The sequence below is a fragment of the Ruditapes philippinarum genome, unplaced genomic scaffold (genome assembly GCF_026571515.1).
Source record: "Ruditapes philippinarum isolate M1 unplaced genomic scaffold, ASM2657151v2 ctg2411_1_1_1_1, whole genome shotgun sequence".
Classification (NCBI taxonomy): Eukaryota; Metazoa; Mollusca; class Bivalvia; order Venerida; family Veneridae; genus Ruditapes; species Ruditapes philippinarum.
Genome location: NW_026855927.1, coordinates 1 through 18701, shown reverse-complemented (window position 1 = coordinate 18701; position 18701 = coordinate 1). Strand labels below are relative to the sequence as shown.

At 32.9% G+C, this 18701-nt stretch overlaps 1 protein-coding gene and 2 long non-coding RNA genes across 3 annotated transcripts; all 3 read left to right on the top strand.

Annotated features, from left to right (window-relative positions):
• The first annotated feature begins 76 nt into the window (after window positions 1-76).
• On the top strand, window positions 77-4344 carry LOC132744858 (uncharacterized). The gene is made up of 3 exons (XR_009627755.1): window positions 77-232; window positions 1572-1787; window positions 4213-4344. It is a non-coding gene; the product is annotated as an uncharacterized LOC132744858 (long non-coding RNA).
• A 1834-nt stretch (window positions 4345-6178) lies between these two features.
• On the top strand, window positions 6179-10613 carry LOC132744857 (uncharacterized). Its single transcript, XR_009627754.1, has 2 exons — window positions 6179-6652; window positions 9930-10613. It is a non-coding gene; the product is annotated as an uncharacterized LOC132744857 (long non-coding RNA).
• A 4071-nt stretch (window positions 10614-14684) lies between these two features.
• Window positions 14685-18605, top strand: LOC132744856 (uncharacterized; the record flags this gene model as incomplete). Its single annotated transcript, XM_060733648.1, is given in 3 exon segments — window positions 14685-14889; window positions 16574-16946; window positions 17570-18605. Coding segments are annotated over 3 exon segments (927 nt in total). The 5' UTR covers window positions 14685-14883.
• Between the last annotated feature and the right edge of the window lie 96 nt (window positions 18606-18701).

Here is an 18701-nt window from a genome sequence, read left to right as displayed (position 1 = left end):
GGTTTTGCAGTTGGACTCAATAAATTAGGAGAATATTATGTAAGGGGAGAGACTTACATACGCGGTTTATGTTGAACACATATTACGTGATGCGTTAAAAGCCGATGATTAATTTAGCACGGACGATGCACCAAGATCTACGGCTTCTTTTGTAATCACGGGCTTTACTTCAGAATATTCGCGTGTTCTTTGCGGCTGGGTGTTTTTCGGCAGCATCTTAATACAAGAAAAGGTATGTAAAATTTATATCAAATTTTTCAGGATGTAAAGGTATGATTTAATTATCACAGGAAGTGAATTACATGAACACTATTTTTTTTAAATTTCAAAGCGATATTGATGGCTGTGCGTCGGTATTTTTTACAGGTCATGCAATCATTTCGCTTTGAAAAGATATCTGTAAGAATTTTATAGAAAAAGACTTTCGTTTTCAAGGCCAAACTTGAAACAAACTAATCTATAACTTTACAAAGACACGTTGTAATTAATTTTGTGTTATCTTCATTAACAAAAGTATAAGATTTTGAAAATTTAATAAGCTATAAATAATGCAATAAATACGATGCCACTAATAGAATATGCAATAAAGTACAATCTCGTCTGATCTTAGTAACGTTTCGCTTAAACAAAAATATTGAGAGAGAATATTAACTGAAATCCGCACATTTTTAGGCTCACAAAGATTTTTAAACATTGACCATTTTCTTTTTAATATCATTGAAAAAATAGAAATCGTAATTTATTTTTGTAATCTTAAACAAAATTTCATTTTTGTATCAAAAATATTGCTGATTAAGCACATTTTTAAATTCGTTCTTTTGTAAGAGATTTTTGTGTCACATTTGGTCAAGAGTACAAGCACAGGTTTACTTGTTTAAACTGGGCAAAACAAACCTGTGTCTTACAAAAAAGTTTTACTTTGATGTATCTCATATAAATGAAATAAGGAAATGGTTTTACGCACATTTTCTACAACAAACATAAACTTAAAAGATAAATTAATTGTGTCACTAGAAACTAAACATGGACAAACAGACACGCATAAGACCATTTATATGTTGATTCGTCGCACAAAACATGTATATTGACATGTACATGCAAGCGTATTTTTTCTTTTATGATATTGCTTTTGTTTCGTTCTATTTTGTTAAGTATAAAAACACTTTTTAAATATTGATGGCAAGAAGATGAACAAGATAAGTTTCTTCTATTTTCATAAAAAAGTTCACTTGGTAAACCAAAGACTATGGCAATGATTTTGTTTTATTCCAGTCTACATTTTATTATTTTTGGGATTCCTTTTTTCAACAATAAAAGGAAAGGAACCTGTATATATCGTTTCTACTTGCTTGAAATAAAAAATAAAATAATCACAATTTTCCTTTTTTTCTTACTAAGAACATCTTTGTGCAAGATATCAGATTCAAAAAATTATCCATGCATTCATCTGCCTGCCTGTTCTGTGTATCATTCCGACACAAAGTAAGGGGAAGTGTAGAATCTAAAGCATGAAACTTTGCCAGTGTCCCTTAACCACAAACTGACATGATTTTCTATTTTCATGTTAACAGTTATGAAGTTGGTGTTTGTTTTGTGCGTCCTAATGATATGTATGGTGTCTGCCCAGCCGCCGTATTTCTTTGATGGTCCACCACCTTTGGACTTTATCGGAGGAGACCAAGGGTATATGGGAAGTTGGGTTGGTACTTATGGTGGCGCAGGGGCAGGAGAGATGTACGCCGATGGTATAAGACACTAGTCATTTCCTCAGGGGATACAATAAAAATGTAAGTCGTCTTTCTGTATATCATAAAAGTAATCATTTTAGTTGTCTTGTTTTTTTGTATTTTTTTTTTGTAATTTGTAAATACTTACATGTACATTTGTTGTTCTTATCTTTTTGAAAAGGTTAGAATAAAAAGAACAAAATTCTACACTAGCAGTTCTAATGCCAAACAGATCACTATATATGAATGTACCTCCAAGTTCTAAAAGAGGAATTGAACGCTCTCACCGCGTTGTTACAGGATTACAACATCAGTAATACTGTTTTATTGTGTATAAATAACAATTGGGTCGCGTTACGACAAAACCAACATAATGGGTTTGCGACCAGCATGGATCCAGACCAGCCTGCGCATCCTCGCAGTCTGATCATTATCCATGCTGTTCGCTTACAAACCCTATAACAAGTAGAGAAACTGATAGCGAACAGCATGGATCCTGATCAGACTGCGCGGATGCGCAGGCTGGTCTGGATCCATGCTGGTCGCAAACCCATTATGTTGGTTTTGTCGTGACGCGGCTCAATTCATTTTTATATGACACAATGATGAGTAAATTAGCATTACTTTAAAACACATTTTTTTTTCTCCTCAAATACTGCAAATCAGAAAAGAGTTTTTGCCGATTGAAATGTGATGGAAAACGGTTTAAAAACTTAGCAAAGGTGAAAGGGGTTTTGAATATTAGTATTTTTTTTGCATCAGATAGGTATTGTACATTACATAGATTGTTCATAAATAGTTTGTTTGTGACATACCGTATTTGACAGACGCATATTTAAGTTTTTAATGCACAAATTTTATTATATTATTTAATTAAAATGCAAAACGACTTTAAAAATTGACCAGGATCATGCTATATTATGCTACATATTAATATTCACTAAAGGAACTCCCCTGAGGTCCAAGACCCTAAAAAGGAACCTAAAAATGAACTTTGACAAAGATCAGCTGGGCCACTTAAAACAGAAAGATAATTAATGTAGTCAATGTAGTACAATACTAATTAATAGCTTGAAAATCGTATTAAGCTCTTCTTCTTAGCACGATTTGGGTGGATTTTGTGCCATTTTTTCACAATAAAGAACAATTATTATGGAAAAACTGAGAGAGCAAATGGTCTAAATTTTGCACACAAGTTAATGGTCTAGATCTTCAACAAATAGAACATTAATCTCGAAAAAAGATTTACAGTATCTTTATGTCAAAAGTCTTCAGTGAAGTCCCTTTAAGGTGCAAGTTTTAGCAAAAGTAGATTCATATGATTTAGAAATAAATAGGTTATCGAATGTTATTTCGGCTCTTTTTTGTATGACTGATTATAAAGTTTTTTTTTTGTAATATCTATAGCGGTGGTTATATTTAACCTATACCGTACTTTTATTTTTGGTATTTATTACATTGTGGGGATAATCATAAATGTATGTTATTAATTTTTATTTGCCTTCTGCGTAAAGGAAATAAACATGTCAAATGGTTTGTCGTCTGCTTACATGAAGTCGTAAAATACTCATAATGATCATATAACAAATCTATTTATGCAGAATTTACGTGTAAGAAGGTTTTCTTATGGAAGAGAATGTTGTATGTTTGAGTGTGAGAGAATGCTTCTTTTCATAAAACCCCCACCTTTTGACTAACAATTATAATTAACTTTAAAGGCCCATTATGCCTAAGAATTCCTTTTATTTTTAATTTCTCATGTTGTTTTTTTGTTTTTGTTTGTTTGTTTTTTATCTGTTATAATGTCAGAAAATTACTCAATGGCCAATTTCCTGAACCATTTATGCGTATGTCACGTTTTACCAATAAGTATAGTCATAGTGATTAAGTATTTTGTATGGAAGTCAAAATATTACTTTGTATATTTTATAAATTTCACTAGTGGTTAATCAGAATATAATCATCTGATAAATTACAGTAAAACACTGGAAAGCATGAAATAAATAATATTAATATTGTTTAGATTAAAGGTCCATGAAACCGTAGAAAAGCTTTTACTTACAGTTCTCAAAAGCTTTTTTCTTTTTTTGTGTCGTGATAAAGTTTCCAAAACGGTTTTTATTTGCCAATTACCTGAACTACCTTTTGCTCTAGTTGCATTTCGGTAGTTATGAAAATCTCGTGATTTAGTATTTTGAATGGAAGTCAAAATACTACATTGTTTAAATGTCGCTACTTTAATTACAAATAATCTCACATTCAGCGCTACTTTCTTTAGGTTTTAAGCATCTTAAACAATTATTTAAACGTTTTAAATATCATGTTTGCCTTTTTTTAAGAATGGTTCATTTATTTATTTATTCTGTAAGATAAGAATGAGAGTTGTTTAAAAAAAGTCCAAAACAAGTGGCATTATTATTTATATAATTACAATTATCATACTGTTTTATTATACTCATTCATCTTTTATTTCTTTATATTTCAGATGAATGGACAATATTAATTAGAATTCATCATCTGTTGACAATCTCGTTTTGTGATGTATTTTTGTGTGTTTATTATATCATACATGTATTATGTCGTGCTTACTGCTAAAATAGCTTTTAACTGTACAATTTTCTCTATCATTTTTCTATTTCCCATTATAATCATACCAGAAGTTAATGTCTTATTTAGTCATGAAAATGGTCTAAAAAAGTACATCATTTTATAGAAATAAACGCCTAAGTTTTAATAGAACGAGCCAAGTACTGCTGGTAATAGATAGGTTTTGCTCCCATTTCTATTTGTTCACACACCGCTTGCGAATACAACTTCGCGTAACCAACGTAACAAGTGATGTTGTTTCTTGTTACTGTACCGTCTGTAGATTGACTTATGGAAATGTGAACAAAACCAAAAGAATTATTTTACATATTACATAAATGTACATTCAGTACATTCATGACGTCACACCACGAGCAATATAATTGGTGTTGAACAAGGAAAACTGATCTTGGTAAACGTATATGTGTTTCTTCATGTGAAATTTCTTTAGAAACGTTACTGTCTTATTGCTGGTATATGATAATAAATGAAACTGCATTCGTTTTGACTGAACATGGTCTACACTGTAAGCAAAAAAAATCCCAAAAACTGTTGAATGGTTTTGTATATTTAAAAAATAAATGGACAAATACATTTAATACATTTAGCGTCGTAAGGGTTAAAATTGAGTAACCAACAGTATATAAACTAGTTAGACCACACGGTCGTGAAAACTTGCTTGGATGCAGTTGTCTAGTGGTGGTACTTTTTACTATATTATACCGTATTCGGTCTGTTTATTAGTTTGAGGTCCTCAATCGCAACTTCTAGGCCATTTCCTTCAAACTTCTGATATTGATCTCAAACACAAAAGTATGAATACACAAAATGGGTATACTGGTGCCTCATATTTCCGAGGTACTAATAATTCCAAGGTATTAGGCATAAACAGCCTCAAATGCCTCCTAGACGCCATGCACCTGTCAGGAGTTTAACTTTTTCTTTTTTTTATTTATTTTATCAAAATGTTACATATAGGACTGAGAAAACATATTATTTTATTCAGATTAAGAGCAAAGTTAATTATTTCACAATTTTAATTTTACTTTTCGTATATTGTCTTTGTTAAACAACCATTAAGATATTTGATAAATGCCTTATAGAAAATCCCCACTTTCAGACGAGGCTAGGTATAGATATACTAAAAAATAAAGATAACTATAGGTTTTGCTTTTGAAACTCTTAAAATGTAATTGCCTTAGAAATACAAGAACACAACTTTACTAACTAGGCAGCAGATGGGTGTTAGTTGCAATGTTGTGTACATAATTGCTTATACGTAACAATTAAATGGTATAAACTATGATGTAATTGACATGTCTTTCCTACAATATTCAACATATTTTCCAAAGTTTTATTTTCCTAACTTTTGTTGTCTGTGTTAAACAGTTAAGTACCACGGAAATATGAGACACCAGTATACGATGTCAAGGTTTGACCTACGCTGCAAACCAAATAGTGTTTCGATGACTTAGTTTTTTTCCTATTAAATATTGTGAACATCTCTTTACATTAAGTTAATGTATACATTAAGGAATAATAACTACATTATTTATATACTTATTATGTTTTATCATGTTGCCACACATACCCTGGACAAAACTAAAGCCGTATAATCTTTTCAAAGGGGGGAATGACGTCCAACGCTTTAATCTGAAATAAAATGTATTACTATTTAAAACGAAATGATTTTGAAGATGATACACAATGTTATATGTTATAGTCGGATAAATTAAAGATTGTCTTACATATAACATGTCGTAGCTTCTCCAATGATATTGGAAAAGTAAACCATAATCTCTCCTAAATCAGGAACATAATTAAGACAATCCTGGATCAAGGACAGAGGTCAAACTACCTAAAGGAATGTCCTGTCAGCATGTATAATGACCATAAGTAAAGTCATCAGTTCATTTGGTCATTGTCTACTATTAACATAACACCTGCAATGATTTATGGGTAATATGTGATATTTTGACACTCGTCATTATCGTCTGCTTGCTCTTTCTCTGGCGTTTGTATAACAGAAATAAACATTAATTACATCCGCCATATATTACAAGTTTTAATTACAGACATGTATATTGTCAAATGTAAACATATGGACATGCGTAATGGTTGTTAATTGAAAGCGTATTCTTATAAGGCCCAATGACAGGCCTAATGAAAACTTGTAATGAGTTTCGCCCACTGATCATTCGTAACAAAATGTCATAAATGAAAGGTTTATTTCAGTTTTATGACCATGGTCATAGTAAGTAATACATAAGTTATTGTCCTTGCAGAATAACTAGAACTTAGTCGGCGGTTTACAACGGAGGTTATAACACTTTATACAGGTAAGATTTCTTTATGCTAATAAGAATATAGACAAAGGAAAGTCTTGGTCATTTTTTTAATAAGAAATACTAAAAAAAATAAGCATTCTTTAATTTCTAAATATTTCTTATAATTTTATTGCCAATTTTGTATCGAAATAATTTCTTCATTTTTTTTCGAGATTGAGAAAATAGTTAAAATCTAATAATATCTGTGTGAAATTATATTTGTGAAACTAATATTGCAAACTTAAAATAAAAAATACTCACATAAGAATAGTAACAATATTATGAAGATATACAACAGAAAATTAAACAATTTGAAGAGCGATGCGGTAAAGTTTATTCTTCGATTATTATTTCTTTTACATTTATAATCTACCTAATCTGTTGTTGTATTTTGCTGTACTCAACAACGATAACAAAACATCTATATTTTTACTATTATTATTATCATTATTATTATATTATTATTTTTTATTATAATTATTATTATTATTATTATAATAATAATAATTATTATTATTATATTATTATTATTATTATTATTATTATTATTAGGACCGTGCCGAATAAGATAAGCATGCAATCGAAAATAGTACGTTTAAATAGAAAATGTCAATAAGAAACAAATACAAAAATATTGTTTAAATTTCCATCAGATTTTGGTTCAAAAGTTAAAACTAACATCGGTTTCCGGTTAATGAAATAAATGAAATTAATTGTTTATAAAAAACTAGAATATATTATATATATCATCGGAAAACATGCATTAAGATTAAACTGTATTCCGATTAGAATTGTTTCTAACTGCCATGGGTTCAAATACCGCCAGGGTTTTGATTATCTCATGTTAAAAGGAAAGTCAGCATTAGTACGCTTTTGTCTAAAATAATATACCAAAGAACACCTGAGGTCTTTCTCTTAGAAGCACCTGAAGTATCCCCAAAGGTAAAGCTTGAAGGACAACTTGTAACCCCAAGTGTCCGGAAAAAAACAGCAACAATGTTTTGCAAACATATTCGTTATGACCATCCTCTGTTCTAAATATGAATTCTACCTTTTTCAAGCTATTTCTTTATAGTGTAGTTTATGAAAGAAAACTTCTCTTACATTGGAGAGGGAAATGAATCTGTATCAACAAAAAAAACATTTTGGAATGCGAATTATCTCCCCTTACAATTCAACGTGTTTCTTTTTATCTCTATATACATGCATGTGTGATTAAATTAACTGTGTTCTGATCTAAACACATCTAAACTTGTATATTAATTAAATATCCAAGTTTTGAATTTAGATATATTCACTGTTGGATTTTGATATCAATTTGTTAAAACAAAATTGTCAACAGAATTAAGTCTGGCCTAAGCTGACCTGAGTCTATATGAAATATGCAGGCCAGCCTGACTCTATATAAGTTCTGCAAGCTGACCAGATTCTATATCACATCTGCAGACTTGCCTGATTCTATATGACACCCGGAGGCTAGCCTGACTCTATATCACATCTGCAGGCTGGCCTGACTCTAAATCACATCTGCAGGCTGGCCGGACTCTTTATAAGATCTGCAAGCTGCCTGACTCTATATAACATCTGCAGGCTAGTCTGACTCTATCTAAGTTCTGCAAGCTAGCCTGACTCTATATCACATTTTCAGGCTGGCCTGACTATATCACATCTGCAGGCTAGTCTGGCTCTATATCACATCTGCAGGCTAGTCTGGCTCTATATGACATCTGCATGCTAGCCTGACTCTATATCACATCTGCAGGCTAGTCTGACTCTATATGACATCTGCATGCTAGCCTGACTCTATATGACATCTGCAGGCTACCCCGGCTCTATATGACATCTGCAGGCTAGCCTGACTCTATATGACATCTGCAGGCTAGCCTGACTCTATATGACATCTGCAGGCTACCCTGGCTCTATATGACATCTGCAGGCTACCTTGGCTCTATATGACATCTGCAGGCTACCCTGACTCAATATCACATCTGCAGGCTACCCTGGCTCTATATGACATCTGCAGGCTACCCTGACTCAATATCACATCTGCAGGCTACCCTTACTCTATATGACATCTGCAGGCTACCCTGACTCAATATCACATCTGCAGGCTACCCTGGCTCTATATGACATCTGCAGGCTACCCTGACTCAATATCACATCTGCAGGCTAGCCTGACTCTATATGACATCTGCAGGCTACCCTGACTCTATATGACATCTGCAGGCTACCCTGACTCAATATCACATCTGCAGGCTACCCTGACTCAATATCCCATCTGCATGCTACCCTGACTCTATATCACATCTGCAGGCTACCCTGACTCAATATCACATCTGCAGGCTGGCCTGACTATATCACATATGCAGGCTGGCCTGGCTCTATATCACATCTGCAGGCTAGCCTGATTCTTCATCACATCTGCAGGCTGGCCTGACTCTATATCACATATGCAGGCTGGCCTGACTCTATATCACATATGCAGGCTAACATGACTCTATATCACATCTGCAGGCTAGCCTGACTCTATTTCACATCTGCAGGCTAGCCTGACTCTATCTAAGTTATGCTGGCTTGCCTGACTCTATATGACATCTTCAGGCTGGCCTGACTCTATATCACATCTGCAGGCTGGCCTGACTTTATCACATCTGCATGCTAGTTTGACAATATCACATCTGCAAGCTGGCTTGACTCTATATTACATCTGCAGGCTGGCCTGACTATATCACATCTGCAGGCTAGCCTGACTTTATATCACATCTTCAGGCTAACCTGACTCTATATCACATCTACAGACCAGCCTATTTCTATATAAGTTCTGCAAGCTGACCTGACACTATATCACATCTGCAGGCGAGCCTGACTCTATATAAGTTCTGCAAGCTGACTTGATTCAATATAAATTTTGCAAGCTGGAATGATACAATATAAAATCTTCAGGCTGGCATGACTCTATTTGACATCTACAAGCTGTCTGACTCTATATAATATCTGCAGGCATGACAACTGCAGACTTGTCTAATTTTATGATAACTGCATGCCAGCCTTACTCTTAAGGACATGTGTTGACTGGCATGACTTTATATGACATTTACAAGCTTCAACCAATATGTGACATTTGCAGGCCGTGCTGACTCTGCACTTCCCTGACTTTAAATGATATCAACAGGTTTGAGAACCATAAATTGTGTGCACAATTTCCGTTCATTTCTCCACCAGTTGAGTCTCTTTTATATTAAGTGTTCAAATGGCTGCAAAAAAATGTACTTACATTTTTATTTTTCAGAATGAAGTTCCCAATAACAATATGTTGCTGTTTGCTGACAGTGTGTATCACCGTGACAAAAGCACAATATCCATTTCAAACCATTTACCCGGGAGGATTCCAGTACCCGATGCAATTCCAAAGAGGATTTTCTGGCAGCGGTTTTGGCAGAAGCCGCGGAGGGAGCATAGGTAGTCAAGATTTCTTTGGCGGCACAGGTGGAAGAAATGGGCTGCCAGTATGGGGAGGGGCTGGAATTGGAGAAAGGCATGCTGACGGCATAGATAGAAACGGAAGAGGATGGTACCCATTCCCAAACCACTAAATATCTTGGAAGAAGCTTGACTATTTTACTTATATGATGGAACGTATATGGTGTTTATAACGAACTAGCTTTTTATAACCTTTAATGAAAATATGATTTCGTGAAAAAAAGAAAAGACATAATACAATTTGTGTAATAAGATATTTAAATTCATTGCATTTGCGTCCATATAGCAGAATTACTTGTGATAACTCAACGATACTAGTACATGCTGGAGAGTGTTTTAGACGGACAAGACCTTCATGAATAAGGATAATTAACTCCATTATAACGTAAACAGCCTGTCTGACATTTGCCTCCCTTGGTTAAATTTTTGCTGATAATGCATTTTTGTTTAATATTTATTTGCTTTAATTGAAATAAATAACATTAAATTCTAAGTGATGATTTGTCTTAAACTGTCAATGATGTAAATCGCGTACCTTTGAAAGTTTATACAAAAAAAGCTAGTAAACCATGAAACAACATTTAAGATAATGGGATATTATTACAATGTTATTTTTTTTTTTGGAATTTCTAGAAAGACTAATACGTGTACGTGTATTTATAAACTTTATTTATGTTCTTACACGAGGCTTACAGTCATATGTGCACATTTATTGCATGAATAAATACAGTAGTGAATACATTGTCAGACGAAGAAAAAATTTCCCCTTGTGATTTAATGTGACGTAATGCATTTTTTATGGTTATAGCTAATGATCGATCAACGTCAGTGAATCATAAAGATATACCGTGCATTTCCTTATAACCATTGTGCTCAATACACCACGTACACTGTACGTTTATACCACGTACACTGTACGTTCAAAAATTTCATTATGAATGGTAAATTTCAATAGTAAAGACTTTTCTTAACCTTTCTCCATTAATCCCTATTTTTTGAGGATCTGTTGTTGTTGTTATCATTGAGCAGCTGAGGATTGTTGGCAACGTTAATCAAGTTTCAAAAAACAGGCACACTTAAACATCTATTACCATAGATAGAGAGGTATTTTGAAAACCGTGTTCACAGACAACACCAGGTATAAAATTCCCGAAAACAATTCTAGTCCATTTATGTCACACAACTTGATCTCGGTCTCTAAAATTGACAATATATTGGTGTTAATAAGTTATATCTTAATTTTTTTTAATGATTTTCAAATACTAGAAGCAGGACTAGTCAATTTCAGGAATTAAGCAGGTTAAAGGATAAGGACAAAAATGATTAGCCATTATTTAGCTTCTATACTGCCTCATTATGTTATGAATTTTAGCTCTGTTAACAACTTGGACCTGTCAATTGTAAAATCATAAAAAGAACAACCAAGAGATAACATTCTCGAAAAATAATCCAATGGCAACATCTTCGATCCACAGCTACTCCCACTTTAATTACTAATAACACGTTTTTGGAAGAGACTTTAAAAAAACCCGAGATCCCTCGTACTGGTGCTTTCACCTTGCACAGAAAAGACCAGACATTTTCTTCTGAAATGGAATAACCTTTTTTCGATTGGCTCCAAAACAATTTACCAGCGCTCTCGTGGAGTAAGTTGCACGTATGAGTTTCCGCAATACATTATTATTTACAAAATAGTTGTGAAAATATAAATTTAGGACTAAATAGTGTAAACAAGGAGACATATTATGTTGAACTGCTGGTTGTAATCTATTATGGTTACTCCCCTTTGAATATTGTGACATGCCATGGTTTTACATGGCTGCACAATATAGAGATGCAGAAAGTGGAAGTCATGACGTCATCATTTCGACGTCAACGTGATTTCCATCAAATTCTCACTATGAAGGCTACAAGTTTCATTGATTTCAATAAAAAGCTGCGCCTCAAATTTTTCAAGAACTGTTCGCATTTCAAATTTATGTAATTCAAAAAAGCCAAGTTCCCTCGAAAAATAAAGATACGAGTGGGCAGATACTGCTTTTAAACAATTTCTTTACATGGACTAAAAGTGGTTAACCATTAAAACAGGCCAGACTGAAGATTCGTGCAATCTGATAAGATTCTCTTGTTGGAAGCATAGTTTAAAATTTTGATGCTGAACTCTCTTTTTAATTTTTTTGAATTTGAATGGAATTTTCCAAACTAAAACCCATTTAGCAAATTAAGGATGTTAATAGTAAAACAATGGACAATTTTTGTTTGGTTTCCAGTCTGATTATTTAATTAAGCCGCGTCACGACAAAACAAACATAGAGGGTTTGCGACCAGCATTGATCCAGACCAGCCTGCGCATCCGCGTAGTCTGATCAGGATCCATGCTGTTCGCTTACCAACTCTATTACAAGTAGTGAGACTGATAGCGAACAGCAAGGGTCCTGATCAGACTGCGCGGATGCGCAGGCTGGTCTGAATCCATGCTGGTCGCAAACCCACTATGTTGGTTTTGTCGTGACGCGGCTCAATTATTGATTATTTAAGCTAATTGTGAGGCTATTACACGTTTTGTGATTTGCATGGAATCATTAAGTCTGGAAAAAAATGTAAAAAAAATATAATATTAGTAGCTCTATTTTGTAACCGGAAGAACCCCTGTGTATTAAAATTTGTGAAGGTTTTGGATATGATATATGGCTCAGTATAATCGGTTCTATTAACACAGCCATATAACTTGTCAAAACAAATATCTAGTCTGCACGATTGTGTCCTTTTATTGTAAAGCTAATAATAATAATAATAAATTCTCAGCAGCTCTATATATGAACCACACGACTATCTACTGAAAATTTATGTGAAAAATGTGCAGAATCATATAATAATGCAATCGGAACAGCTCGGCTATTGTAATAACACAAACCTCGGATCCGTTCTACTTATTTTTTTACTATTGTGTTGGGGGTTCTTATCCGAAGTTTGACGGAAAGGGCCGAAAAGATGCGATTGAAAATAATGGAGTATGTTCAGGTGAAAGAACTCTTATCATATACACAGAATAACAACTGACGACTGTTAAAATCTCCATTAAATCTCCATTCATCATATTGTTAAAGTGGTAAGATAGCTGTCATGGTTATTGCTTTAATGGTTGTAGACGTGAAATAACTTTGTTCATACCATAAATGATTACCTTTCAAACAGGTATTAATTAGGTAACGATTTAATGTACACTAAACGTTAATGGCCGAAAACCTTACCAACAAAATGTACATATTTCACAATAATTATATTATAATTATGTATTTATGAAACGTCGTGATATTTGGTTAAGTAATTTTTGTATTGATATTCAAAGAAATTTAGATTTTTTAAAAAATGTTTAATTACCTAAAAACCTACAGCCGAAAATAATCAACAAAATGTGCTTTACGTAAACAATATTTCACACGTGTAATTTTAGATTATTTTTTTTATGTAACATTTCATGATTATTTTTAGCTGTCGGTTTTTAAGTTATTATAATTTATGATACAAATGCATACCAAAAAATCTAAATTCTTTATATATGTGATAATTTAAAAGAAAATCAAATTTAGAAAGTATCAAAATTTTGGCTTGAAGCGTTTATTTTTTCAACCACGAGAAAGATGATGTATTCGTAAAATTTAACACCACAACCAATAAATAAACAGCATTATCTTATTGTTTTCAACGATATACTAAAATATATACATCAATTAGGTGTATACCAGTTAATATATCACACTGAGACTTGGGTGAATATAGAATTTTTGCTTTAGCTTATAGTTTGAAAAATAGGGTATGGTAGAACGCCTAAAGAAAAGATTTTTATTACATTGCGATAACGTCAAAATCATTAAATGGCGCCATTTTAATAAGCCTGGCGAGCAAGATAAAAATATATGTTCCGTTTTAAATTAATTTCAAAATGAGAGAATTTTATATATTTACTCTCCCGCTTTGCGCAACACATATTCTCTATAAGAAAAGTTAAAGAACCATTGTAAATTCTCATATCGTCGGTATATTCGAACTTTATTATTCAATTAAAGTATAAACTCATTCAATCAACAGTAGCCTTTGATAGTATGTCCTTACAGTCAAATACAAATCAGTCATTGTATTCTGACAAATTGTTTAAATATTGACTGTCAAAAAACTGCACCCTGTGGCAGGCCTTGTGAATATCATAAGTAGACCATAGGCTATAATTTATAAAATATATTCGTTTTGAGCTAGGAATATACAATTTGAGATATGATATGGATAAAACTGCCTCTGTCCACTCTTTCCTTACAATAAGTGCATTGTAGTACTTTTTCACGCTGGTGAACCAAGGACATTACTTCATACTTACAGGAATTTCAAATTTTAATTAATAATTAATCATTGGTTCTAAAGCTACGGAAGACATTGATATCCTTATATCAAAATGTTAATTATTATGTTGATGGTTTTCCATACTTCAATTTATGAATATGATGTCGTTAACAATCTACATTCTTTTCCGGGTTTTTTCTTCAGAGTAATTCCAGTTATGCGTCGTTCGACTTAACCCATGTTACTATATATAATGTATCAATTGAGTACAGCACGGTCTAATCATATTTAATAAGCTAAACATCACTAGATGCATTTAGTTTTAAACATCATTTCAGTGGAACTATGATTATTCTCACAATTTAATAATAAAAAAAGATACACATCGTCATAAAGAGGGATCTTTTTTCATCATCGTTGGTTAATAAATGAAGGTTGGTACATATTAGTGCGTTTATATAGTACAAGTTCGTAACACCTTTTAGAAAACAACCTTTTTAGTTGTTAAACAGGGGTTACTGCAACATACTTAATTTTGCAGTTTTGGGCGTTCTTTAGGGATTCTGCCTTTTTTCCTTTTTTTTTTAATAGAGATGTTAAATTCATTGCTTGAATTCTTACTTCAAAAAACTAATATTGTTGTTGTTAAGATTAGATGTTAATACTCGACAGAAGACAACTATGCAGAGGTTATAGATATAGTTCCTGATTGTTACAATATTTACCTCCCTTACCAAAAGTGGCAGCCCTTTTTTGGGGTCAATATTCTTTACAAGTTTGCTTCTTTAAAAAGAAGCATGCGTCTTTTTGCTGCTGTAGGAGATTTGTTTAATTCGAAAATATTTGGGGAAAAAAAGACACAATGAATGGTTATAAATTACAATAATTATTATTATTTAACAAAATAGAATTTATTATATAAATTGAATATATAGTATCATAATGAAAGTTTGTTTTACACTTCATTTTTTAATGTTTTGAAAGATTATATGCCGGAGAAATGGACTTTTTCTTGGCGCATTAGGGATATTTTTTCTACAAAGGGAATTAAATTAGAATAAATGATATGCATATCAAAAGTAGTATCAAATTTTCTTGTAAAATTCAATAAGCAAATTTTCGGTTAATGTTTTGGTAAGAATATGGAAACATTTCCTCGACATTTTCCAAAACGGGCATAAAGCATGTTTATCAGACAATTTTAAGTCCAGGATTTACATAAAAATGTTTTATTTCATTTGATTGGAATAAACAGAATATTAAGCTGCATGCCTTCAACCACAATATTTTAATAAAAATCAAACTTGTGTCATTTGCGCCAAAAAATCCCCGTTGCGTTACTTAGTCATACCGTTTGCAGCAAAATTTCGGTACATGGTTCACTCGGTCATATAATAGTGTAGCTATAATGTTCACTGTTACTATTTATCGTCACTGTCACTATTTATCGGAATATGAAATAGTAAAATGCTATTCAGAAAACAATACTGTAATCGATTTATACAGTTTAAAACATTAGAACGAAATGAAACATCCACGTAGCGCTAAGTAACGTAAATGATATTTTCCGATTTTCTATGTACCGATTTGTTCACTCCGATGTTAATTTTTCGTTTAAGTTAAGTCGTATTTTGAAACGGAGCATGCGCAAAACAAATTTTGTAGACTGCTCCTAATGGTTTTAAGCTGTAAATGAGATGCATTCACTACAATCAGATACGCAAAAATGGATGCCGCCAGCAATCAGTCTGAACACCGTGGAGAGGTCTGATGACCTCTCCAATAATATAAGTGAAAAAAAAATAAACAAAAAGAAAACAAAAAACATAATATATGTTAGATGCTTTACAACTTAATAAAAGAAGCGCAGAACATGTGTGATAAAGGTAGCAAACATGTAAACAAAATAGTATTTCAATGACTTCCATACAAAATACTGATTCACTTGAACTATACCAACTGCCAACAAAGCAAACAGAAACAAACATAAATCATCAATGTGGCAAATGAGTATATTTTTAGAACAGTAAACGATATCAATTCGATACCATAATGGGCCTTTATTATATCACGGTAATTCTTGAAATAATAACATCATATAATTATATCTATTTCTAGATCTGGATGACTCGCTTCTTGGGAATTCTTCTTGTACTTGTACAAACCAGTAAAGGACACGACTACCATTTACCACCCCTACCTGGAATACTACATGGACATAGGAGCCATGTACCGGATTATTTACTCAGTCACCCCAGCCACCTGGTCTATAGCCAAGACAATGGTTTCAGACCTTTGCATACTGGATACGGTCATGGTCAAGCAGAATTCATGTTTCCAAACTATGAATATAATAATTATGATCCTAGAATGATGCCCTCAAGCCATAGATTATATCAAAACGTTCAGGGTGCTATCTCTCCGGAACATGGATACCCTACACAAGCGGTACACGGAAGGAGAATGACTCGCCAACCTTATTTAGAGCAAGGTAATTATATGAGAATTACATAACAGCTAAAATAATTACATTTACAACTAATCTTTTATATACCTTTATTTCTAAAAAAAGAAAATACATATTTAAGAAATCATTTAGAATTACACGGCTATATTGTGAGAAAATGACAGTTGTCTAACCATATTAAAATCAACAATATTCAATTTAGAAAAGAACTGTGTAACCATCCATATTTTTTTTAAAAAAAAGAGAAATTTAACTTAATTCGAAAAGGCGAACTTGAAGTTCATTTAAGTGACATTGTGCTTATTTTGTCATTGTTAAGTTGAGCTGAAATGACTATTATTTCAAAAGATTGACTGTTAAAAGGGTTATTGACCAACATTTGTTTCCACCTGTTTATTCACTATATATCCTTGGATGGGCATAATGTCATTAATGGGCATAAATATTTATAACGAATTTATACTGCAGATTTGCTTTATTTGAGGAAAGAATATTTAATTTACTTCCTAAATTTACTGCTGCCGTGAATATAGACTATATAAACATCATGCCTATCCAATGAAAATTGTCGTTACAAAAGTTAGGTACTTTTTAAAGAGGTATATATTGTAAAGCAAACAAACACCTAATCAATGCTGTCATTATAGGGTATGGCATTTCTGGTAACGATGCTTCACGAGAACCTCGAGGTGGTATGCCGGTAGATCAAATAAATCCAAACGGAGCTCAGACTTACGACCCGATATATGATACTGGTACTCAGTCATATGATGTCAACCCTCCACAGAATTACGAAAACACCATCGTGGATACATCATTTCAACCAAGAATGTCTGATAACAGATTTGGTCAGCCAAGGACAGCTGGAAGTCCGCGAGAAAGAGTACAAAGGCCAAGACGCCAGAGACCGGAAGCACAGCAGGAAGGATTAGATCGTCAAGGTCAACGTGATCGTGGCGGTATTCGTGAAGGTTATATAGGAGCCAGAGGTGGGACTCGTGGATTTCCCTACATGGGTGGATTTTGTGGCGGCAGTCCTATGTGTCGGGATGGGGGCTTATCTGCGGGTGTCGCTAACGGAATTGGAGTCGGAAGTTTAGAAGAGTTTAATCGACGGAGGAGAACTGGTGAAAATAAAGATTTAAGCCTTTACGAAACACTGATTCGTCGACGTTCTAGAAGACAAGAAAGCTAAAATCCATTCTGTGTAATCGGACGATTTATATACTGTCTGCTTACTTTTGCATTTGTATGACAGAGCTGTTTGCCAATCACTTTTCTGTTATTTTTCTACTGTTCTAGGTAATATGTTATTGGTAGACTCAATATTTTAATGAAGAATGTTTAAAAATTTTGTGTTTCACTGTCCATTCCCCGTTATACGTTATGATATACTAACATAATTATGTCTTTTTTACAATCAAGCGTCTTTTTAAGAGATCTCAGAGTGTATGCATAATAACTATTATGTACTTGTATCGATTAATTATACATTTTCCATGTCTGTATTATTGATTATAACAAACGACTGATATTGTCAATTTTTATTTGAAAGATTGACTTACATTACTAAGTCTTGGCGTAACTACAAAGACACTCTGTGCCATTTGGATTTGAATTTGTGTAGTTTATGTCATTTGAACATAAGAATAATTACATGTAAAAATGAAGCAGAAACAAAATGCGATGAAATAAATACATGTACATTATAAGAAATAAAACACAGTTTTACACTTATCCATATCACAATGTTTACATTTTTTGTTTTGAAATTAACCC